Raw genomic sequence first — 26630 nt, 5'->3', positions numbered from 1 at the left:
CTTGTTTCTCTTGTACACAGATGGGAGAGTGATCCAGCTGCATGGGTAACACATGATCGAGTGTGGGTCCCTCCCTCTGACTGGGAGCACATGGAGGGTACTGATTGCTGGGTGCGATCAAGGCTATCTTCACCAAGGAGCCTAGCTCCCAGGTTCATTCCTGGAATCGAACATCATATTGCAGAGACAAATAAGGTCATCTAATCTGATTGGAAGGTCTTGACAGGCCAATTCATCCTTGATTTGAAGTGCTAACCCTTGCCAGAAGGCTGCAACAAGGCTCTCATTATTTCAAGTCAGTTCAGAAGCCAAGGTGCAGAACTGAATAGCATAATTGCTCAGGGTCGTTGTCCCCTGCTTTAATCGAAGGAGCTTGGAAGTGGCTGATGTGACTTTCTGAGGCTGTTCAAAGACCCTCTTGAATTGTCCTAAGACACTATGAAGGTCATCGAGCACTGAGTCATCCCATTCCCAAAGAGGAGATGCCCATGCTAAGTCTCAAACAGACATCAAGATGATTATATATGCCACCCAGATCATGTCAAAGAAAAATCTCTGGCTTGCAGTTCAAAAATCATCCAGCACTGGTTGAGGAATCCTCTACAGTCTTTGAGATTTCTGTCATACCTCTGTGGTGTCATGAGTTGAATGCCTGTAGTTATGGAAGCTATCGCTCGTACTGGGTCCAAACTCAAAGGAACCGGAGCTTGGTGGGCTGCTGATATCGTGGTGGTCAAGTCGGTCAGCCAGAGCCTGAACAACCCCTGTAAGCCACTGGAACTGGTCCACGCATTAAGTTAAGTCCTGGATGGCCCCAGCTAGGTGTTGAAGCTGGAGAGCTAGTTACTGAGGCAGCTGTAGGACAGGTGATTCTGTCAAGCTCATGGGCTTCGCAATCTATCACAAACACAGGCAAGGTGAGCCCTTAGGCTGCCCCCAGATACTGGTTAGTGGCAGGCGAACCACCCAGGCAGGGCACAGCACTAGGCAAGAGCCAGGCAAGGCAGACCCAGCTAAGCTGGAGACAAGGTGGGCTAGGCATGCAGGATCCAAAGCAAGGCTGGAGCTGAAGATAAGCTGATCTGGAACTGGTGCTGGAGATAGGCAGGGCTGGAACTGAAGCCGAAGACAAGCAGGGCTGGAACTGGAGCTAAAGTCAGGAAAAGCAGGACAAATCCAAATAGGAGAAACACAAGATCAGACATGCACAATTAGACAGGAGCCTTGTTGCAAAGGCAATGCATGAGAGTCCCGAGTTTCCTTATAAAGACCCTCACTAATGATGTCACAACATCCCGTGCCCTGGAATGAGGCTTGGAATGCACTGATGAACACAGCAAGGGCACCAGATAAAGGTTAGAATACTGGGACATCAGACTGAGGATAATTTCTGGAGTGAGACTTGGAAAACAGTAAAGCAGGCAGCAGGGGCATCGGTTCAGGAGGACTGTAGTGCCAGGGAGGTAGTCTGGAGAATCTGCAGAGCCTGACCCCCAGAAGGAATGGAGGGTCGGACGCGGGGCCATGGATTCGGCTGTGCCAAATGTTAACTGCTAACACAAAATAGTGTATATGACTTAAAATCACTTAGCACAAAGCTTGAAAACTGTCTCCAATTAAAATATTCTGATGGTGAAAACTAAGGGGCTCTTTTACATATGTACATTAGTTTTTGCACTTTATGTTTAACGCAAAACTTAATGTGTGATATGTGCAAAGCCTGTGTGATAAATGCAGGGGAGCGTACTCTGCAGTTACTGCACAGAACAGTCAGATAATGCAGCACAGGTACCATTTTACATATAGTGCCAAGTAGTTGTATTGTATGTCTTTGTGAGTGATATTGCGGAAGGGCTGTCCCATAAGGTTTGTCTCTTTGCGAATGATACCAAACTCTATAATAGGGTGGACACTCCAGAGGGTGTGGATGATATGAGGAAAGATATGTCAAAACGTGGAAGAATGGTCCAATAATTGGCAACTAAAATTTAATGCTAAGAAATGCAAGGTCATGCACTTGGGTTACAAGAATCCAAGGGCACAGTACAATATCGGGGGTGAAGTGCTTCTGTGTACGAAAGAAGAGTGGGACGTGGGGGTTATTGTATCTGTTCACCTTAAGGTGGCCGAACAGGTAGAAAAGGCAACAGTCAAAGCCAGAAGGATGCTTGGGTGCATAAGGAGAGAGATGAGCAGCAGGAAAAAAAGGAGGTGATAGTGCCCCCGTATAAGTCTCTGATGAGGCCCCATTTAGAGTACTGTGTGCGATTCTGGGACTGCACCTACGGGAAAAAATATAAACAGGATGGAGTCAGTCCTGAGGGCAGCTACAAAATTGGTAAGCAGTGTCTGTCATAAAACATATGGGGACAGGCTTATGAACCTCAACATGTATAAATTGGAAGAGAGGGGATATGATAGAGACGTTTAAATACCTCAGTGGCATTAATGTACAGGAATTGAGCCTTTTTCAAATGGAAAACCCTGGAATGAGAGGGCATAGGAAGAAATTGAGAGGATATATGCTTAGGAGGAATCTAAGAAAATACTCCTTCATGGAAAGGGAGGTAAATGCTTAGAATGGTCTCCCGGTGGATGTAGTGGAGATGAAGACTGGGTCAGAATTTAAGGACGTGTGGGACAGGCATGTGGGATCCCTTAGGAAGTGGAGGAGTTAGTGATTACTGAAGACGGGAGACTGGATGGGCCATCTGGCCGTTATCTGGTGTCATGTTTCTAAATAGCATGGGGGCACCCATGATATCCATTATGGCATGTAAAGTGGTGCTGGCCCACAAAAGAAAGAAGCCATGACATTGCAGTATGACTGTTCTCCTTCCCCCCCTCTCACAGCTCTGCCTTCCCATGTCTCATCCCCATGACAACACACATCTCTGATTCTCCACCCCCCCCCCCCCCCCCCCGGCAGCTCAGTGTGACAGCACAGGGCCCTGATCCTCTCTTCGGCACGAACAAAAACAGCAAAGGTGGTCAAAGGAAAGGAAAGCTGCCCAAATTGTCACCAATCAATGTTTATTGAGAACTTAGCCAAGTTTCATTGTGCCACCTGCATCAGAAATACGCTAATCCTCAATAAAACAGTTGAAGGACAACTGTGTTGTGATGATGATCGCTTCTCTTCCATGCTTGTACTTCTTTAAATCAAGGTACCCAGGCTTTCAGGGTCAGGTTCTCCTGCAGCAGCAGGCAGTGGGTCCTTCTCTTCCTACTATTGCCATAAGTTGGGAGCCAAAATAATTTTTCACTTTCAAAATATATTTCTAATCAAATAAAATTTATACATTCAAACATATTTCCCAAAACCTCTTATGTACTTATTCCTACAAAAGTTGCTTGAGTTATCTGCAGCAGGTCCCATTTTATTCCTATGGGTCCTGCTGCAGATAACTCAAGCTAGTAATAGACCCTCTTAACCCTCCATTACATCAGGTACAAACTTAGGAGGTCTTTTACTAAAGCTTAGCTTGAGTTATCTACAGTAGGGCCCATAGGAATAAAATGGACCCTGCTGCAGATAACTCACGCTAAGCTTTAGTAAAAGACCCCCTTAGATTGTGAGCCCTCCAGGGACAGAGAAATACCCAGTGTACCTGAATTAATTCACCTTGAGCTACTACTGAAAAGGTGTGAGCAAAATCCAATTAAATAAATACATCTTTTATGGGGGGGGAGGTCCTTTTGAGAGAAAACCCAGTTTTATTGTTTTGTATGTTCCTGGAGACCCCAGTGCACTTGCCTTGAATTTGGAGGAAACCACTGTGTAATTTATTGATGTCAGTACTAAAGTGTGTTAAGAAAAATAGGTGGTTGTCATTAAAATTTCATTTCAGCTTTCAATAACCAGTTAATGAGTTGTGTAATTATATAAGTATAGTATCTCAAGTACTCTACTCAGTAATTAAAAATAATCTCATCTTTAAAGTGAAAGCTCTGTAATTATTACTTCACTTATGCAAGGCCACTGTTATGATCTCTAGTGGCATCTCATATTGTTCTAAGGAATTTGAATGTATAAATTAAAATTGAATAAGTCATTACATTATTAAGCATCAGAACATACTTAAAATTGTGGCATTGAGAAATCATGAAATAGGGGTGTTTAATTTTGTATATTGATTGTTCAATTCTCCTTATCTTTGGTGTGAGAAAAAAAATTGGCCTTAATAATATTTGTACTTTTGCTGTCGGGACCATCTCATAAATCTACCTTTCTTATTAGAGTGATATTAGCCTTAATTAAATAATTATGTATCTATATTTAATGCATTTTCTGCAATAACAATAGTTAAAGCATGCATAAAGTGTTAGTACCTCTTTGAGTGATACTACAGAGTCTTGAAGGAAATGTTTGTCTTTTTGCAGATGACACCAAGATCTGCAACAGATTTTACATCCTTAAGGGAGGAAATAGAATGAAAAGTGAACAAAAAAACTAGAGGTGGTCAAGTGACTGTCAGCTAAATTAAACCCACATGCAAGAATTTTAATTTATTTTAATTCTGTATTTGTATTCCAGCTTTGCTGAAAATCCAGGGACCTCAGTTCATGAGTTTTGGAGGGGTAAATACTACATGAACATCGAATATAGAGACTTTGATCATGTAGCTTCTAAAGCCAGAAAACACTGTGATACCTAGAGCTAGAGTGATCTTAACTCTGCAATTAATGCATTAATTATTAATCATGATTTAAAAAGTTAACCATTTTGTAGCATCTCCTGTCTCCCCCAAAATCTCATCTGCTCTCTTCTACTCCCAACCCCTGTCTTTGATGTAATTTGGCATTTTCCCCCACCCGTGATTCAGTATCACCCCCACCCCCTTTGCCAATCTACCTTAAATGTGATCTTCTGTTGGTCCCTGGTAGTGGCAGCTTTGCACATATGCTACCCGTGGCCTGGTCGGAAATGTTCCTTCTGACCCATCTCGCCCATACAAGAACAGGAAGTGATGCCAGAGGAGGCAGGATAGGCCAGAAAGAAAGCTTTGGAGTAGGCTGTCGGGGACCAACAGAAGACCATCGTTAAGGTAGACTGGCAGAGGGAATTGAGAGGGGAGGGGAGTGAGTTGTAAACCTGAAAGCAGAAATGGAGGGCCCACTGATGGAAGCTATGGCTGAGGTGGTGAGCTGCAGTAGCCATGAGAAGAGCTTGGTGCTTCTCACCATGAAGTTTGTGTTGTTCATGTGGATGAAGGGGAGGGAGAGGTGCTGGACAATGGGAGGGAGGAAGGGAAAAAGGAGAGAGAGATAATGGACCTGGGGTAAGAGGAGAGAGAGGGCAAGAAGAAAAAGGGGGAGATATGTTGGATCAAGTATTGGCAGGGAGGGTGATTATCAGTCCTTTAGGGAAAGGAAGGGGGTTGGGACTTGATATACCACCTTTCTGTGTCTACAAACAAAGCGGTTTACATATTATATACAAGTAGAGGGTTAAGTGACTTCCTGAGAGTCATAAGGAGCTGCAGTGGGAAATAAATAAAAATACCTTTAATTGTGCAATTAAGCGTGGATAAAACTTTTAATCAAAATGCTGCCCTACTTATAAAACATCTTGCCTATTAAAGCCTGGACCTGATTTTCCATGATTAATTTAGAATCTATCAAAGTGCCCAGCACTTTCACGACAGATTCCTGAAAACAATTATTGTCCATGAATCGTTATTCTCTCATTAATCATTGGTGAAGGTGATGAGACTTTATCTTATCCTTGTTTAGCTTTAAGCACTATACATTCACCTTTTGGCCTATTTCCTCAAAACAGTTTTGAATAATTACTATAGTTTTCTCACAATCCATTGGGAGTGGTATTAAAACTGTTCTGCATAGGTATGAAAACGCACTCCTAAGTGAGACAAGAAGTTCCTCAAAGTGGAAATTAGAAGTTTAAATAAAATTGGTGAAAGCAAGGAGCCCTGAGGTACCCTGCAGAGCACTTTTCATGCTTTAGGTATTTTGTCTGTCACTTTCACCATATAGGTTTTCCTAGTTAGAATTCTTCTAACCTAGGCATGGGCATCACCTAAAAATTTTAATGACAATCATATGATTTAAATTTTTATTCATGTGATTAATCACGCTTTACCATGAAATTCATTTTGGGCCATAACTTGTAATTCAAACCATTCTCTGGTCTAGGAAGTTTAATATTTCTTTAGTACGCCACCTTTTATGAACAGGCATTAGTGGTGTACTGTATCTTAAAACTCTTTCTCTGAAGGTCCTGGCACTTCTCCCCCCCCTCTCCCCACCAGTACAGCTCCATCCATACCTTTCTCGGAGTACAGCCGCAGCCCCCATTCTCCCTCCCAGCACAGTCCCGGCCATCTCCCTCTCTCACAGCACAGTTCCAGCACTCTTTTCCTCTCCCTTTCTCCAAGCAAAGCTCCGACATGCTCCCTCCCTCTCTCCTAAAATAGCTCTAGCACTCTCCCTCCCTCTCAGCACAGCTTCATTCTTCTAACCTCCTTTCCATCATAGGCAGTCGAGAAATCTAAATAAATGTGCTGCATAAAAAATATACTAATACTAAACTGAAAATAGCGTCACAAAACGGCCTCTATTCTATTCACGGTTCAACCAGTTATTCAAACATAGCAGCCCATAGCATTTTCTGGAGTAAAGGTTGCCCTGTGTTTGTCTATATGTGACTGTCCGTAGAATATAGATGTTTGCAGGACACAGTTGTTGCTGGCGTTCCAAGATATTTTCTTGCTAAAGCTGACAAGGCTGGATAGTTGGATATCCTGTATTTTCACTAGTTCAAAATGTTATCTTCTCCAGAAAAAGCTGGTTCCGACTTGTAACATAAAATTTCAGCATCAGCACCGTCTTGATGACCTACATCTTCATCGTCTCAATCCAGTAGCAAATTAAACAGATACCTTTTCTTTAGGGGTGGTTCTTTCACGTCTTTTACAATTTCAACTGGAGTTATTGAAGACAGCAGTTGCTTTATAGCATTCCATGTAGCTTCTTGATCTTCATGGTTTAGAAAGGTCAATTTTTAAATATTGGATCCAAAGCAGATGCAACTTTTAGCCAATCCAAGTTAAAGTTCTGCTTTTGTGAATTCATATCAGCAGGAAAATCTTCTTTGAATTTTATAATGTATATTGGATCATCTTTGGAATTTGTGTACTCACACTCCAGATATGAAATTGTTGCTAACAGAGCACAAAACATACTTCTTACCTCCATATCAGTTCTGTCGCTGTTTTGCATGGCTGCAGCACCCATGACACTTTATTGATCTTCTCCCATTCAACTGCTGACAAGGTGGCAAGCGAATGCTTCTATTTGGATAGTACTGCAATGACTGCATACTTGTATTTCTGAAGTCGCTGAAACGTATCGTGTTTGCTATTATAACGTGTAGGCACATGACATCTTTATCAAACTTTCCTCTGGCAGACTTTTCAATTTCTGCTATTTATTTAACTGTGTTGTTAGCAGGACTATATTTGAAATGCCTAATGATTTTTCTGCATTTTGCTAGACTAACTCCAAGTTGGATGCTTTAATTGCAGCATTTACAGAAAGCTGAAGTGAATGTGCCATACATGGAACAAGCTGGTTCGGCAATACAGCCGCAGCCTTGATCATGTTTCGGGCACTGTCTGTTCCAAGTGATGTTATTTTGTCTCACAGGTTCCAATCATCTATCACCTAGATAATGTGATACATTCACACCGTTGTAGAGTTCATTACAGTAATCCAGTTATCATGGTATTCAAACTGGGATAAGATTTACCTTCTCAATGTAGGGCGAGAGGCAGCATAGCTGTCAGTAGAAGCAGCTCTAAGGTTGCTTGGATCTGAGGAATCTGAGTAAGTGTTGAATCTAACCAGTGCGCTTTTGCTAGCAAAAAAGGTTCCAGTACTCAAATGCTAGGACACCCTTCAAGGGTGAGGTAATCACTGAGGGATCCATTCCACAATAGCCAGACCCCCTGCAACCAGTCACATAACCTATGACAAGGCAGAATTGGTGTGTAAAGCCTGAGCTCTTTCATTAAAACTTGGGGTCCATTGGGTCAATTTTTCGCAGACAATGGAAAAGGTGCCGATACTCAGTACCCCCAAGTACCCCTGAATCTAGCTGTATTCCAAGGTTCCCGACCTGTAATTTGAGGGGAAGTTCGTATTTCCCAAAAGCGATTTTGTTATCAGGTATGTATCCACCTGTGTTAGGGACCCAGAGAAGCTCCGTTTTACTTTGGTTCAGGCAACGTTTGTTGTGTTTATCCCATTCTTGAATTGATGTTAGACAGGTAATCAGTTTATTCAGGGCCATAGGTAATCAGTTTCAATGGGTATGAGTAGCTTCACATCATCCGTATAGATGTAGAACTGAGTCTTCATTGATGGAATCAACTCAGTTAGTGGCTTGAGGTAGATATTGACCAGAATAGGTGACAGTATCGATCCTTGTGGTACCCCACAGGTCAGTGTCCATGGTGGCGATGAGTTGCTGCCAAACATTATGGATTATTGCCTGTCTGATAGATAGCATCTGAACCAAGCAAGTACTATTCTATTGATACCTGTTTCTGTCAGTTGTACTAGCATGATGTCATGATCCACAATGTCAAAAGCTGCTGACAAATCTAGCCGTACTAACACCGAAGCAAATCCCCTGTCTCGATTTCTGTGAAGAATATCTAGTAAGGATACGAGGACCATTTCTGTTCCACAACCGGGTCTGAAACCAGATTGACATGGATCTAGCCAGTTTCTCTTTTCTAACCTTAAGTAGAGGAGTGTGGTAGCTGTGTTAGTCCACTCTTAAGGTTATCAATAGAAATCAAACAAATAAAACATGGAAAAGAAAATAAGATGATACCTTTTTTATTGGACATAACTTAATACATTTCTTGATTAGCTTCAGCTAGCACATTTGCTTATTTCCGATCTGAGGAAGAAGGGCAACCTTCGAAAGCTAATCAAGAAATGTATTACCGTATTTTTCGGACTATAAGACGCACCGGACCATAAGACGCACCTAGGTTTTAGAGGAGGGAAAGAGGAAAAAAAAATTTTCCTCTTTCCCTCCTCTAAAACCTAGGTGCTCCGGTGCGTCTTGTCTGGGTTTTGGACCTCCGTCCCGTACTTACAGGATTCCATGTTCCCTGGTGGTCTAGTGACGTCGGGGCAGGAAAGAGCCCCCTCTTTCCTGCCCATCGCGCTGCTCTCCGTGCTTCTCAATGCTTTCTGACGGTCTCGGCGAGATTCAAAATGGCCGCCGAGAATCTCGGCGGCCATTTTGAATATCGCCGAGACCATCAGAAAGCATTGAGAAGCACGGAGAGCAGCGCGATGGGCAGGAAAGAGGTGGCTCTTTCCTGCCCCGACGTCACTAGACCACCAGGGAACATGGAATCCTGTAAGTACGGAACGGAGGTCCAAAAAAGCTACCTTCGGACTATAAGACGCACCCCCCATTTTCCTCCCAAATTTTGGGGGAAAAAAGTGCGTCTTATAGTCTGAAAAATACGGTAAGTTATGTCCAATAAAAAAGGTATCATCTTATTTTCTTTTCCATGTTTTATTTTGTTTGATTTCTATTGATAATCTTTTCTAACCTGTAATTGTGTTGAACACAGACTGTTCTATAAGTACAGCTAGAAATGGAATGTTGGATACTGGCCGGTAACTTTCAAGTTTGTCCTGGCCAAGGTTGTTTTTCTTTAGCAAAGGGTGAACCACTGCCCTTTTTAATGCTGTTGGTTGTTGCCCATGAGAAAGAGAGGAGTTCACAGTTTTTGTGGCGCCTTCTATGAGGCCCATGCTTGCCTGCTGCACCATCTTTGATGGGCAGGGGTCGAGGAAGCAGGTAGCTGGTCAAAGATATCTTAGGTAGATACTTCTTAGTTGAATTCTGTCATTGAGTTCATCCCCGCCACCTCCCATGGGAGAGTATTCCAGGTATCCACCACCCTTTCTTTGAAAAAGTAGTTCCTGATATTATTCCTGAGCCCCCCCCCCCCCCCTTCATAACCTCAATTCATGTCCTCTAGTTCTACCACCTTCCTGTCTCTGGAACAGGCTTGTTTATAAATTAATACCTTTCAAATATTTGAATGTCTATATCATATCGCCCCTGTCTGTCCTTTCCTCCAGGGTATACATCTTCAGACTATCAAGTCTCTCATATGTCTTGTGACGCAAACCCCATACCATTTTTGTCACCTTCCTCTGAACTGCTTCAAGTCTTTTGATGTCCTTAGCAAGATACTGCCTCCAAAACTGAACACAGTACTCCAAGTGGGATCTCACCAATGACTTGTGCAGGGGCATCAACACCTCCTTTCTTCTGTTAGTTGTACCCCTCCCTATTCAGCCTAGCATCCTTCTGGCCATGGCCACCGACTTGTCACATTGTTGATGAGTTTCATGCAATTAGTGAAGTACTGACTACTTCCAGTATTTAATTACAATTATTTATTATTATTATTTATTGCATTTGTATCCCACATTATCCCACCTATTTGCAGGCGCAATGTGGCTTACATAGTTTTGTAAACATTATCATTACAGGATAGCAGATACATTTAGTGTTATGTAGAAATTAAGTGAGGGAAGAGAGAAGAAGGAAGGGGGTGAGTAGGGTAATTATAGGAGGTGGGTTATCTTAACTGAGTGGGTTGGTGAGGTGGACTAGTGTGGCTATTGGTTCTCATTGTAGGCCTTGTTGAAGAGATAAGTCTTCAGAGATTTGCGGAAAACAGTTGTTTCGTCAATTGTTCTCAGGTCTGTAGGCAATGCATTCCACAATTGCGTGCTTATGTAGGAGAAGGTGGTGGCATGCATATGCTTGTATTTAGTCCTTTACAGCTGGGGAAGTGTAGGTTGAGAAATTTGCGGGATGATCTTGTGGCGTTTCTTGGAGGTAGGTCCACGAGATTTATCATGTAGATTGGGGCGTCCGCGTGAATGATTTTGTGTACAATCGTGCAGATCTTGAATGCAATGCGCTCCCTAAGTGGGAGCCAGTGGAGCTTCTCTCTTAAGGGTTTTGCGCTTTCATATTTAGTTTTTCCAAATATGAGTCTGGCAGCAGTGGGCGGTTTGGAGTTTTTTATAGTCTGCTCTTTGCAACCCACGTATAGTGCGTTGCAGTAGTCCAGATGACTTATTACCATTGACTGTACCAGGGTGCGGAAGATGTATCTCAGGAAGAAAGGTTTTACTCTTTTAAGTTTCCACATGGAGTAGAACATCTTTTTTGTCGTGTTTTTCACATGGGCATCCAGAGTGAGGTTTCGGTCAATGGTGATTCCAAGAATTTTCAGATTTTGTGAGATAGGGAGAGAACAATATGGTGTGATTATGGTGGAGAAGTGTTTTGTGTTATGTTGTGAGGTAAGTACAAGACATTGTGTTTTTTCTGCATTAAGTTTTAGTTGGAATGCATCTGCCCAGGTGTGCATTGTTTGGAGGCTTTGGTTGATCTCGTTGGTGATTTCATTTAGATCATATCTGAACGGGATGGAGATTGTGATGTCATCTGCATATATGTAGGGGTTGAGGTTTTGATTGGTTAGCAGTTTGGCTAAATGTATCATCATCAGGTTGAATAAGGTTGGCGAGAGGGGGTTTAAAACACAAAACAAACCAGAGTAAATGTGATAGAGAAATATGGGAGGACCGACCTCAAAGAACATAAGCAACCTATAAAAGGGAAAAAAAATAATAAAAAAATTTTAGAAATTAATTTTTTTTTGTGGTGAAGGAGAGGTCCTCAGAGTGTTAACTCACCCAAGCGAAGCAGTACTCAAAGGTAAATGCCGCTTCTAAGGGTGGACAAGTTTCTCGATCATTGGACTTCTCCAATTTTTAATGTAATGAACAAACACAACCAGTGCTCTCAAATTTATCGTGATAAACCTTTAACCTAAAAGGTGGGAGGCGGGGCAGGTGGTTGGGAGGTGGGGATAGTGCTGGGCAGACTTATACGGTCTGTGCCCTGAAAAAGACGGGTACAAATCAAGGTAAGCTATACACAAAAAATGACACGTGAGTTTATCTTGTTGGGCAGACTGGGTGGACCGTGCAGGTCTTTTTCTGCTGTCATCTACTATGTTACTATGTAACCTCATACACACTACTCACTTCTCTCTACTTACAGGATATATTTTTGTTCATTATGTATCAACAGCCCTAGGAATGTATATGCTCTAAACCAAACTCTCTGTTGGTCTATGAATAATAGGAAGCAGCCTGAAGCTAATCTTGACACTTGTTGGTTATAGAGATTACCAAAACTCATTAATTATAAGCTTTGTTCAAATATACACACGTGCATTATTCATATCATACCATATGTAGACCATAGTCTTCAATGTATCTCCATACAGGCAACTATCCTAGAGATTTCTTCATAGATATACACTGATATGACCTCCTAATATACGCTCCCCCACTGTGATACTCACACTCTAAATGTGCCAGCAATACTTAATAAGCATTACATTACACTATAATGCTTAACCAAATAATGTAAGAAGGCGCTCTTAACTTAAGACCGCTGGGTGTGTGCACCGCACCCAGCGGATCAAAACTTTTCTCAGCGTTTCAGCTTTTCAGCATTTCAACAGCTCAGCGTGTCTCACTGAAAATCCAAGCTTTCTTACAAAAAATCATAGCGAGTTCTACTCTGCAGGGTTTCGAATAATCTTCCTCAGGAACTCGACATGTGATATTCTGAAAACCAAAAAAGAAAAATGGCCCCTATTCTGGTAGTTCTTAGCTCGCTAAATGCAAAGGTTTTTATGCTCCCAGGCAGGAAATGATGGTATGACGTACTAGCTACATAAACTCTTGATTCTCAGAGCACGTTACAACAAATAGTAATCAAAATATACTCTATATAGGTACAATATTGCTTAAAAGGGCATTGAGAGTACCTATATAGAGTATATTTCAATTAGTATTTGTTGTAACGTGCTCTGAGACTCAGGAGTTTACGTAGCTAGTACATCATGCCTTCATTTCCTGCCTAGGGAGCATAAAAACCTTTGCATTCAGATCCCTGCAATGACTTAGGGACAGTGACAATTTAAATGTAAATAAATTGTTGTACATTAATTGCTAACACACAGAAGTCAAATGGACCATCAGAAAACAACCAAAAGCAATTATAGTGAGCCACTCACATGGAACCCACTTACCCCCCCCCCCCCCCCCCCCCCCCCCCCCCCCCCCCCCCCCCCCCCCCCCCCCCCCCGTTTACAAAGCCGTACAGCAATGCTGACACAGCCCATTCAAAGTGAATGGGCTGTGTCGGCGCTAGCACAGCTTTGTAAATTGAGGGTAGGTTGGGTGAGGGTTAATATACTCTGTTTTTCAATCTTGTCCATGATTGAAGTTCAAATAACTTTTAGTGTTCTTCAATAATTGTTCCTTGTCATCAGCAGCAGATGAATCAATTAACTGATGGGTTGTATCCGCCTACCAGCAGGTGGAGATAGAGAACACTGAAAAGACAGAGTGACTCTGGATGGCTAGCTCCTTCTGCCTTCAGTATATCTCTTATCTCCCAGCAGGTGTGGACGTCGGTTGATCAGCTCCTGGATCTCTGCCTGGGGTGGCTCCTGTGCTTTGCCAGTAGAATAGGGGTGTTTTGTCTGGTGGTGCTCACTGTAAAGGCATGCTTGGTTTTGTTCCCTGTCCCTGCCTTACCCCATCCCCCCTCCTACCGGAGTCCCTCGTTTGCTGCCTGCCTCCAACTTTCCTCACAGTGTAAAAAAAAAAAGGGTGCTCTTCTACAGCGTGTCTGTTTCTGAGGCTTTCTCCAGAGATTCTGCTTTTGTGCAGCTTGACCGGAGCTCGTTGACTCGATCTTCTGAGGTGAGAGTGGTGCCCAGCTCCTCCGGGCAGGTCCCGCGGACAGCATTCTGTGCGGGGTAAGTTTAGATGCGAGGCCGCCATTTTATTTCTATATTTCCATCCAGTCGGGCGATGGCTGCTGAAGCAGTTAAGCGCTGCGCCCACTGTGGTAAACACAAGTCAGCAGCGGGGCTTTGCAGTACATGCTCCTTAGACGCTCATGCTAGTATGGGCATGGTGAGCGGTGATTCTTCCCGCTTGATGGAACTTGCAGCGGGCGCCATTTTGGAAGCGCCGCATGGCTCGACCCTCGCTGTTGCAGAGGAGTCTGAGTGCAGGGGGACGCCTCGTTCTGAGGCTGCTAGAGGAGCTCCTTCCCCCGCTTCTCCTAATTCGGAGTCGGAGGGTCAGGGTGAGTTTTTCTCCCCTGAATTTGTGCTGTTGATGCATAAGGCCTTTATGTTAAAAAGAGCTCTGCCGGAGGCGTCTGACACTACGATGCGGACGGGATTTCCTCCAGGTTTTGATAACCCTGTGTTGGCTGCTGAGTTTGCTTCTTCCCCCGAGCATTGGACTGACGCTAAGCGTAGACAGGTAAATTCCCCGTCTGAGCCTCTCCCTTTTCCCCCCTGTGGTCAGGCTGTGGGGAGTCTGAGGGGTCTGGCAGGCCCTCATGGACGGATGATCCAGATGAGGGTGCCTGTTTGCCACAGGACTTGGATGATCCTAAAGCGGTGCGGATTTTCCACCGCGATGAGCTGCCAGCGCTCATTTCTGACGCCTTGCAGGCCCTTTCTATTGAAGATCCGGCTGAGGGTGATGCCTCCTCTGTTAATCCTAGGATGGCTAGTACTAAGAAGCCTTCTTGGGCTTTTCCGGTGCATGACGCCATCCAAGAGCTTATTTCAGCTCAATGGTCTGACCCTGATGGGCCTTCGAAGGTAGCCAGGACTATGGGTCAGCTTTACCCTCTGAGTGAGGATCACTTGGCCCTTTTTGGGATGCCTAAAGTGGATGCGTTGGTCATGGCCGTGACTAAGAAGACCACTCTCCCGGTGGAGGGAGGGGTTGCTTTGAAAGATATGCAGGACCGGCGGCTAGAATCCACGCTGAAGCGGTCCTTTGAAATCTCGGGCCTTTCCTTAAGGGCGGCTATTTGCAGTTCCTATGCAGTCCGGGCCTGTCTTTCCTGGTTACAGCAGGCGGTTGATCAACCCGAGGAAGGTGCGGGTTCCCTCTCTTAAGTTGGCCCGCATATGGAGTCTGCCCTGTCCTTTTTGGCTGATGCCCTTTATGATCTGGTCAGAGCTTCGGTTAAGCAGATGTCTGTGGCGGTTTCTGCCCGCCATCGTCTTTGGGTGCGGCTTTGGTTGCTGACATGGCCTCTAAGCAAAGGCTGGTGAGGTTACTCTTTCGGGGCCTTCTATTATTTGGAGAGGAATTGGAGAAGATTGTTAAAGACCTAGGGGACTCTAAGTCCCAACGGTTACCTGAGGATAGGCCGAGGCCTTCTTCCAAAACTCCTGTTTTTCCCTCCTCTTCCAGGCCACGTTTCCATGAAACTCGCAGGTATCGCCCAGGGCGCTCTGCTGGGGTTTCTCAACGTGCCCGTTTTCAGCAGAGGAATTCCTTTCGCTCAGACAAACGTTCCGCAGCGGCCGGACAACGGCCAGGAGTTCAGGGGCGTCCTCCACAATGACGGGACGCCGGTCCTCTCGTCGATTCCTGCAGTAGGGGGTCGTCTTTCCCTCTTCCTCGAGGAGTGGACCAAGATTTCTTCGGATCAGTGGGTCCTAGACCTGATCAGAGAAGGCTACCGATTGGAATTTGGTGCCCCGGTGAGAGACGCTTTTATAGAGTCCCGATGCGGCACTGCCGTCAAACGGGCGGCGGTAGAGGAGACCTTGCAAGTCTTGCTGCAGCTTGTAGCGGTGGTTCCGGTGCCTCCCGCCGAACGCGGCTGCAGTCGCTACTCTATTTACTTTGTGGTCCCTCGAAAAGGCGGGTCTTTCAGACCGATCCTCGACTTAAGAAGAGTCAACGAGGCCCTAAGAGTGCGACACTTTCGCATGGAAACCCTGCGCTCCGTCATTGCGGCGGTACAGCCAGGAGAGTTTCTCATGTCTCTGGACCTCAAGGAAGCTTACTTGCACATTCCTATTTGGCCTCCGCATCAGCGGTTTCTCCGGTTTGCGGTGTTGGGCCAACATTTCCAGTTTCGGGCCTTGCCTTTCGGCCTAGCCACAGCTCCCCATACCTTTTCCAAGGTGATAGTGGTGGTAGCTGCTTTTCTCAGGCGAGAAGGTATCAGAGTTCACCCGTGTCTCGACAGCTGGCACATCAGGGCGGATTCGGCAGACGAAAGCCGACTCGCCACCACCAGAGTTATAACGGTTCTTCAGATTCTGGGCTGGGTGATCAATTTGCCCAAAAGTCACCTGACCCCCCTCTCAGTCTCTCGAGTATTTGGGTGTCCGGTTCGACACGGCCTCGTGGTTCGTCTTTCTCCCCGACCACAGGCGATGCAAGCTTCAGAATCAGGTCCGTCTGCTCCTGTGGATGCCTCGCCCTCGAGCTTGGGACTTTGTTCAGCTCCTGGGGTCAATGATGGCCACGATGGAGGTGGTTTCCTGGGCGAGAGCTCACATGAGGCCGCTGCAGATTGCTCTGCTTCAGCAATGGTCTCCGCTATTCCAGGAATACCAACGCAGACTCACATGGCTCCCTGCGGCCCGGCGCAGTATGGATTGGTGGCTCTCCAACAGAATGCTGTGGCAGGGAATGCCGCTCGCACTTCCTTCTTGGTGCCTAATGATAACGGATGCCAGCCTTTCGGGCTGGGGAGCTCATTGCCAGCGCAGCTATGCTCAGGGTAAGTGGACACCCGTGGAAGCGGGGTGGTCCATCAAGCACTTGGAACTGAGGACGATATTCTAGGCTCTTCTGGCCTTCCACAGGACTCTGAAGGGGCTTCCTGTCCGAGTTCTGTCAGACAACACAACAGCGGTGGCCTACATCAATTGTCAGGACGGCACGCAGTGCAGGGCCCTGGCCGCGGAGGCTGCTCAGATTTTCCACTGGGCTGAGCTCCACTTGCATCTGCTGTCCGCAGCTCACATTGCAGGTCAGAGCAACGTGCAAGCCGATTTCCTCAGCAGACATCAAATCGACCTGGCAGAATGGGAACTAGCAGAAGTTTTTCTTCAGGTTTGTGCCAAATGGGGGACTCTTGGATTGGATCTAATGGCGTCAAGTGCAAACGCCAAAGTCCCTCGCTTTTTCAGCAGAAGGAGAGATCCTCGCTCGGCGGGGTTGGATGCTCTGGCTCAACCCTGGCCCTCGGGCCTCCTGTATGTGTTCCCTCCTTTGCCTTTGATAGGGCGAGTCCTCCTGCGGATTCATCTGCACCGAGGATTGGTGATTCTCATCGCTTCGGATTGGCCAAGGCGTCTGTGGTATGCGGATCTCCGTCGGATGCTCCAATTCCTTTGCCTCTGGTGCCGAACCTTTTGGTTCAGAGTCTGGTGACTATGGAGGATCCCTGCCGATTTGGTCTTACAGCCTGGCTCTTGAGAGAGCGCAATTGAGAGCCAAGGGCTACTCTGACAAGGTCATTTCCACTCTCTCTTGCAGGCCTGCAAGCAGTCCACCTCCGCAGCTTATGCTCGGATCTGGTGCAAGTTTGAGGCGTGGTGTGCTTCAAAAGCGGTCACTCCCACATGGGCTTCAGTCTCGCTAGTTCTGGACTTTTTGCAGGATGGCTTGCAAAAAGGCCTGGCTTACAATTCCCTTTGGGTTCAAGTGGCAGCGTTGGCATGCTTCCGAGGGAAAGTCTCTGACTTGTCCCTTGCTGCTCATCCGGACATTGTCCGGTTTCTCAGAGGGGCGCTTCGGCTCCATCCTCCCGAACCTGGGGCTGGTGTTGAAGGCTTTTCAGCGTTTGCCTTTCGAGCCGCTTTGGCGAGCTTCTGAGAAGGATGTGACTCTCAAAACAGTCTTTTTGGTGGCCATGACATCGGCTAGATGCATGTCTGAGCTTCAAGCGCTTTCCTGTCGGGATCCTTTTCTACAGTTCTCGGAGTCCGGGGTAACGGTACGTACAGTACCTTCCTTCCTCCCTAAGGTGGTTTCAGCATTTCACCTGAACGAGCCCATTTTTCTACGTTCCTTTTCTAGGGAGGACTTTCCGGATTCCTTTGGGCAATTGCGTCTTTTGGATGTCCGCAGTATCTACAGATGTCAAATGACTTCAGGACTTCTGATCACCTTTTTGTATTGTTGACAGGTCCTCGACGCGGGTGTATGGCGTCTAAGGCCACTATAGCCCATTGGCTCAGGGAAGTCATTTTTTTGCGTATCTGCTTTCAGGACGGTCTCCGCCTGAAGCGTTTTAAGGCGCATTCCACAAGAGCGATTTCCTCTTCGTGGGCTGAAACGGGTGTCCTTTCTCTTCAGGAGATCTGTCGTGCGGCTACTTGGGCTTCTCAGCTCTCGTTTGTATGGCATTTCAGGCTGGATGTTGCAGCGTAGCAGGACGCGCATTTTGGAGCGCAGGTGCTTGCTCATGGAGTTGCCTGTTTCCACCCTATGTAGGGAGTTCTTTTGTACATCCCATCAGTTAATGGATTCATCTGCTGCTGATGACAAGGAAGGGAAAATTAGGTTCTTACCTTGATAATTTTCTTTCCTTAATCACAGCAGATGAATCCATAATCCCTCCCTGTCAGGTTTGGTTTTTGTTCAGATCTTTCATGCAGGTATTGTATCTTATCGGGAGGAGTTGAGGACCAGTTGTCGGAGTTTTTACATGCTGTTCTGTTGCAGGAGGTTGAGATCGTCCCTCCTTTGTTTGGTAATTTTTCCAGTTCTGGTGTGTTTGTTCACTGTGAGGAAAGTTTACGTTGTTTTACCTTTCTTATTCACTCTACTTTGGAAGTTTCATATACTGAAGGCAGAAGGAGCTAGCCGTCCAGGGTCACTGTGTCTTTTCAGTGTTCTCTATCTCCACCTGCTGGCAGGCGGATACAACCCATCAGTTAATGGATTCGTCTGCTGTGATTAAAGGAAAGAAAATTACCAAGGTAAGAACCTAATTTTCCCTTATATTTTTAAATTGAATATAAAACATTTAACTTTTGCAGTTTGATCAAACCCAAGTAACTCTTAGTACTGTAATGATAACAGAAACATTGTCATCATTGCATATGCTGCTCTAAAAATAGTGAACCTGACCAAATTTTGTCACCTGTTTCAGGGGGTTGACTTCAAATCACATCTATAAAAATGACAGTTCCACCATTGCACACATTTATACTACTCTCAGATGTTAGAAGATATGTCACAAGGGGCACTGTAGTGACAAATGTGTGAATATAACTTTATTGGCACAAAGAGAAGGCACAACAGTGTCGATCTATACAATGAAGAAGTGCAGTGGAATAGTATCTTTATGTATTGTTCTGTGTGGTTGTTGTTTTTTGGTGCCAATAAAATGATATTCACACTTGTACATCACTGCATTGCCCATGTGACTTGTCTGACTAATATTTGAGAGCAGTATAAATGTGCGTCATAACAGACCTTTGATTTTGCTTTATTGTTGCGATTTGAAGCTAGTCCCCTAAAGCTGATGACAAAACTTGAGACAGCAGCTTACTATTTTTAGAGCAGCATATGCCCTGATGTTGGTGTTTCTTTTATCATTACAGTGAGTGCTAAGAGTTACTGGGGTTCTAAGAGTTACCGGGGTTTGATCAAATTGCTAGAGTGCTTTTTATTCTACTTAAAATATTAATTACTTGAAAATAGTAAAAGTTATTTGGATTTTAGCCATGGACTGATGATTGAAAAACACAGCATATTAAGTGGGCTCTGTATGAGTGGCTCACTATGATTGCCTTGGTTGTTTCCTGGTGATCCATTTATCCACAGTTTAACATTTGAGTGGTAGGTTAGTACATAGTTCAATTTCTCTTATATTCATCGTTTACATTTTAGTGATATGTTTAATTGCAGCTTAATAGTATGTAGCACAAACTCTGCAGGGAAGTAAATAATTGAACAATTGGTACGTTTGCCTTACAAACTCTGTGAGGTAGTCTGTAGGACATTGCAACTTCCCCTTAATGACACTCCTTCACAGTGTCAGAACCACCTTAAATCTCACAGTTCCACCCAGGGGGGAAGTGACACGGGAGGAGCAGAGCCAGGAGGACATGGTCCAGGAAGTATAAAAGCTCAGGGCACACCTAGATTAGGGAGGCCCAGAGAGATGCAGTGGTGCCCAACTGCATATACTTCTACTGCATGCAAACATATTTTCAAAGAAAAACTCTCTGCCGAGTGTGGACTTCCTCTCCCCTCAGTCTCTATCTTGAACCTACTCCTTTATAGCAGGACTTTTCTTGTAGTAAGTAGGTGTTTGCTCACTGAAAAAGGTATGGAAATTGATCTCACAATATATATAAAGGGAGCAATTAAGTGACTTTTTTTTTGTTACATTTGTACCCCGCGCTTTTTCCCCACTCATGGCAGGCTCAATGCGGCGGGCAATGGAGGGTTAAGTGACTTGCCCAGAGTCACAAGGAGCTGCCTGTGCCGGGAATCGAACTCAGTTCCTCAGGACCAGAGTCCACCACCCTAACCACTAGGCCACTCCTCCACTTTTGTGAGAATGATGTCTGATTTTAATTTTATAAAAAAGCTTGCAATTAGATTTGCTAACTTTATCAAATAACTTCTGGACGTGATTTTTCTAAGTCCTGAAACTGAGTGACTCAAAACTTTAAGCTACAATCTAAAGTTAGATGAGAAGTTGGAAAATATTTATTTATTTTATTTATTTTTGTTATATTTGTACGCCGTGCTTTCCCACTCATGGCAGGCTCAATGCGGCTTACATGGGGCAATGGAGGGTTAAGTGACTTGCCCAGAGTCACAAGGAGCTGCCTGTGCCTGAAGTGGGAATTGAAGTCAGTTCCTCAGTTCCCCAGGACCAAAGTCCACCACCCTAACCACTAGGCTACTCCTCCACTTGACTTTTGTGTTCAGAATTTTATTCAGTAAGCTATCCACAAACAGCTCTTTTTAAAAAATATATTTTAATTAGGGATTCATATCAAATAATTGTACAATATGTATTCGCAAAACATTCCATAGTTTGGAGATAACATTAAGAATTGGCATTTTTCAAATATAACAGAAGTATAAGTCTGTTTAGGTAATGATGTATGTTATATGTTATTTGGGGAGGGTTATCTACTGGGATAATGGAAATTATTCTATCCCAGACTGCTGTCCAAAATAATTGAATGTTAGGACATTGAAATAAAAGATGGTGTAAATCTCCAGCTGTGTACTTACATGACCAACACATAGATGGGATGGTTTTAGTAGATGGGATCTATGAAAGTTTGTAGGATGTCCAATATTCTTTGTGTATAAATATAGTACGAGGATTGTGTGATAGATGCAGACATAGTGGGTCTCATGTGTTTCAACCAAAACTCTTTCCAATCGATTTGGGCAAGTCTGTAGCCTAGTTCTTGTTCCTAAGTAGATTGTAAGGATAGGCATAAATTTGAGGTAACTTGTTGGATAAAGTGATAAATTCTTGAAGCAGTTTTTCTGGTGTTTATAAGAGATTGAATCGACAGTGACAATTTAGATGACAGAGGATCATAGTTTAATAGATCTATTTTGTTGGTTATCTGAATAGCGATAAAGGACCAATTAGAGTGTTCACTTGGTGGTAAATCGTTTAGTTCTTGAAGAGAATGAAATAGCATTATGATGTTGTGCTGAATTATTTGTGATAAAGACGACAGACCAGCCAATTTCCATATAGGCCAGTTGAGAAAGGAAGATTTGGGTTTATTAAAGGTGGTGTTATACCATAGAGAAATATCTATTTGGTGTTTGTCATCCCAGCCTAACTGAATTGTGAGTTCTTTTATTATTTTAATAGAGGATTTGACTATAAGAGAATTGGGTGCATAAGTATTGCCATACTGGGAAAGACCAAAGGTCCATCAAGCCCAGCATCCTGTTTCCAACAGTGGCCAATCCAGGTGGAAGTCCAGGGTGGAAGCTGTAATTTTATAACATGGAGCTGAAAGGGGTGCATAAGTGCTTTCTCATATAGAAGTCGTCTTGGGTGTTTAGATGAATCTTGACAAGTCAAACCATTTTACTGTTTGAGAGAATTGAAAAGCCATATGGTAACGTTTGAAATCTGGAAAGTTTATTATTTTGGTAGCTAATTTACTAAGGACTATTCTTGGAACTTTGTTTTTCCATATGAATTTATTTAGGATACTGTCTGATTTTTTTTGTAAAAGTATGTTGGAAAGTAGATAGGGATCACACTAAGGACCCTGTTTATTATGCTAAGTGTCTTTAGCGTTAGTGCGTGCTAATTTTTAACATGTCATAAAAAGTTAGTGCGCCTACAGTGTGGCTTAGTAAACAGGGCCCTAAGTACGTAGTTAATTTTTGGTGTTAAAACCATTTTCACTGATTCTATTCTTCCCCTCCAACTTAAAAATAATATGGACCAGTGTTCAGTTTTGTCTTTAACCATTTTTATAATGTTGTTAAGATTGATTTCTATAGTTTGCGAAGGATTTGTGTTGTACCATATTCCTAAATATTTATTTTTCTGAATCTCATTTAAAAGGAAATTTGGCTAAATGATGTTTCATAGTAAATTGAGAAAGGAGCATGACGGCAGATTTTGTCCAGTTAATTTTGTAACCAGACAAGAGGGAGAAATTTTCAATACATTTTAAAATTGAAGAGAGAGAGAGAGCTAACAGATGTATACATTAGGATACCATCTGCATATATGGACAGTTTGAAAATATTGTTATTTATATTGATGCCTTGTATAGAGGGGACCTTTTCTGATGACTAGGGTCAAAGGTTCAAGTGCTAAATTGAAAAGAAGGGGTGAAAGTGGACATCCTTGTTTAGTTCCTCTCTTCAAAGAGAATTGTTTTGAAAGGTTTCCATTAAGTAATACTGCATATATGCTAAGGGGGGAAACGGGACTTGATATACCGCCTTTATGAGGTTTTTTGCAACTACATTCAAAGCGGTTTACATATATTCAGGTACTTATTTTGTACCTGGGGCAATGGAGGGTTAAATGACTTGCCCAGAGTCACAAGGAGCTGCAGTGGGAATCAAACTCAGTTCCCCAGGATCAAAGTCCACTGCACTAACCACTAGGCTACTCCTAGTCATATAGAAGCTTAATCGTGGATAAATTTTTCACAGATGCGAAACCATTGTAGAGTGTAGAATGGATATTCTCATTCAATTCTGTCAAACTCCTTCTCTGCATCGAGTGATATTACAATTTTTTGGTCTTTCTGAGAGTCAGCACTCGACAGACTATTCCAGAATAGACTAGAATTATCACACAGAAGTCTCCCAGGTGTGAATCCATTTTGATCTCTATGAATTAAAGATGGTAATATTTTACTGACATGACTAGCCAAAATTTTCACATAGATTTTATTAACTGTGTTGATCAGGGATATAGGTCTGTAATTTCCCACTTTATGATGATCTCTATCTGGTGTGTGGGTATTACAATAATGGTGATTGCAAGTGTGTGGAGGAGAGGAAAAGATTAAGTATGGAAAGTAGTATGGGAGTAACAGTATCTTTAAAGACCAAATAAAATTCAGCAGATAGGCTGTCATTAACTGGTGCTTTTCCTTTGGGAAGTGATTTAATAGCAGTGAGGAGCTCTTTACCCACAGAAAAAGACCTGCTGAAAATTGCTACCCCAACATTGTGGGGACTTCTGCCCTGGATTCAAGGGGGTGGGGTTAGGTAAAGGAAGAAGACCTTGCAGAGTTAAATTTGGAAGCCCTGCACATTCGTCCTTTTATGTAAAATGGCACCTGCTTCAAAACAGAGGCAAATGTATACCCTGAGAATATTATTTCATTCCTGTATCTTGGCATGTTTTCAAAGCAAAGCCTTGAACAGTGTTTCATTTTGATGATTTATTTTATTTTTGTTACATTTGTACCCCGCGCTTTCCCCACTCATGGCAGGCTCAATGTAGCTTACATGGGGCAATGGAGGGTTAAGTGACTTGCCCAGAGAAACAAAGAGCTGCCTGTGCCTGAAGTGGGAATCAAACTCAGTTCCTCAGTTCCCCAGGACCAAAGTCCACCACCCTAACCAATGAATTTGCAGTCTGGTTGGTAAAACACATCCACCAGCAAAACTTAACATTTACTTGCAGGACATGCAGTATTTCTGCCATAAAGTCAAAGTCCTCTTCCCATTGTTGATATGTTTTAAAATATCTGAGAAATGTTATTTTTTATGTTTATCAGGTGAATCCATTGGAGATAGAACAGTCAGTCCTGCTCTAGATTTTGAAGGAAAATTTATCTCCTATAGGTAAGTGCTTGTTGTTGTGATGATGAAACCTCTTTTTAATTTACTGTATCCTTTTTAATGGATCTGCACCTGTAAATAAGACATTATTACTGAATGACAATGAAATATTGTATTAGAAAATCATAGTTGAACTTGATGTATTCAGTGGGGTAGTTTTCAAATCTAGGCTAAAAGCCCATCTTTTTGATACTGCTGTTAACTCCTAACTCTTACTCACTTGTTCAGTACCCACGTTTTATCATTTCCACCTTTGTAATTGCCTTATCCCTTATTTGTCCTGTTTGTCTGTCCTAATTAGATTGTAAGCTCTGTTCAGAAGGGACTGTCTCTTCGTGTTTAAGTGTACAGCACTGCGTATATCTGGTAGCACTATAGAAATGATAAGTAGTAGTAGTCTGGGTAATTTTTGATTTATTTTTAATTTTATTTGTCTTTACACACTTACAAATGGTTGTATGTGCAATGAAAATTAATGCATACAAAAAAACAAAATATATTTTAATGAAAGCACATCCCTAGTGTAGAACTATGTAAAATGGTTTAACACAGACTGTCTAAGAACTGTTTTCTCATGGAACATAAAAGAGCAAGAATGAATTTACTGAAACACTTACCCATTCTAACCAGGGGCGTATCTGCGTGGGGCCACAGGGGCCTGGGCCCCCGCAGATTTCGCCCTGGCCCCCCTCCCCGCCGTCAACCCTCCCCCGCTGCTTACTTTTGCTGGCGCCGAGGTCCGACCCGCAATCTCCGTTTTTCGTCTTCCTCCGTGGCCATGCTTCCAGGAAGTAATGCTGCAGTGCTGATTCGTTGAATCCAGTTCGGCGTCTGACGTCAGACGTCGAACTGGATTCAACGAATCAGCACTGCAGCGTTACTTCCTGGAAGCATGGCCACGGAGGAAGACGAAAAACGGAGATTGCGGGTCGGACCTCGGCGCCAGCAAAAGTAAGCAGCGGGGGAGGGTTGACGGCGGGGAGGGGGTGGAGAGAGGCGGCGGCGGCGGGGGGGGGGAGGGAGGCAAAAATGTGCCCCCCCTCTCTGGCTGTGGCCCCCCCTACCGCCGGATTCCAGATACGCCCCTGATTCTAACACATTTGATTTGGAGAAGAAAAAGTGGAAAACAGGGATAACATGGAGCCTACAATATTTTCATGATAGCATTTAATTTAGTGTTGTTCGACACGTTTGAAAAATTAAAAAAAAAACGTTGCTTGTCTCCTGTGCTATGCATTACGTAAAAAAGCAAGGAGAAACAGGGTTATACCTCCTGTGCTGGAAAACTGTCAAAATGTGGAATTGGGCCATCTCTCAGAAAAAGACAATACCCTGGTAGACAAACTGAGTTATGTACTTAAGTCACATGTGTGGTCACTGGACTGGGGAGTGGTTCAAAAACACACTTTTGATAGATTTGTTTGCTATGCCTTAGAACAGGAAAGTGTCTCGGTTCTGTTCCAGGGTTGGAACATATAGCATATAAGATACCTTATTCTTGGATTGGGAGAGAATTTTCCATACACATATCCTCTCTTGAAACACAAGGAACCATGATTCTCACAGCACCCTATTGGCTGAGACAAGTGTGATTCTATCCTTTTCCAGAGCTTCCCATAAGAAGACCCATAAAACTGTCTCTCCAGTGCATATCACGCAGGCTCAAGGGACTCTGTCCCACCCCATCCTCAGATCCGTTGCCCTCACAGCTTAGATGTTGAGAGGGTAATGTTGGCTACCCTGAATCTGTCTGACAATGTATTGAAAGTAATTTTGGCTTCTGGGAGAGACTCAAAGGTCTTACAGTTTTAAATGAAAAAGATTTGATGTCTGGTGTAATGGAAAGAACCTACCTGTTGAATGCCTTCGACCATTGAGTCAGGATTAAAAAGCAACACTGTAAGAACATCAGAATAGTCATACTGAGTCAGATCTATGGTCCATCTAGCCCAGTATCCTGTTTCCAAAAGTGGCCAATCCAGGTCACAAGTACCTGGCAGAAACCCAAATAAGTAGCAAGATTCCATTCTACCAATCTCAAGACAAGCAGTGGCTTCCCCAAGGATTCACCTTAGTGCAATTGGTACATATCACCAACAGGTAGAAGATACATCCATCTCTGTACAGCCTCCATTTGTACATTTTGTGCAAGGCTTCCTTCTGTTGAAGCCTCCCATCTAGCTACCTGCAGTTATTTTAACCCAGCTGATGAAAGCTCCTTTCAAACCACTTAATATTTATCTCAGACCCATTTTCTTCATTTCTAGGCTGCCTTCCAACAAAAGTAAATAAATAAAATTAGGAAAACTATAAAAGGATAATTACCACCAAACATATGTTGATGTCTGCCAGTGGCAGTG

The 26630-nt window shown here is 43.7% G+C and overlaps 1 protein-coding gene across 1 annotated transcript in view; it reads left to right on the top strand.

Moving 5' to 3' along the window:
- TBC1D5 (TBC1 domain family member 5) overlaps positions 1-26630 on the top strand; it is a 1081936-nt gene that overhangs the window by 441784 nt on the left and 613522 nt on the right. The window contains 1 exon segment of the mRNA XM_030202651.1: positions 24207-24273. Within this exon segment, the coding sequence (XP_030058511.1) occupies positions 24207-24273 (67 nt within the window).

The sequence above is a fragment of the Microcaecilia unicolor genome, chromosome 1 (genome assembly GCF_901765095.1).
Source record: "Microcaecilia unicolor chromosome 1, aMicUni1.1, whole genome shotgun sequence".
In the NCBI taxonomy this organism is placed as follows: Eukaryota; Metazoa; Chordata; class Amphibia; order Gymnophiona; family Siphonopidae; genus Microcaecilia; species Microcaecilia unicolor.
This window is presented reverse-complemented; position numbering and strand designations above follow the sequence as displayed.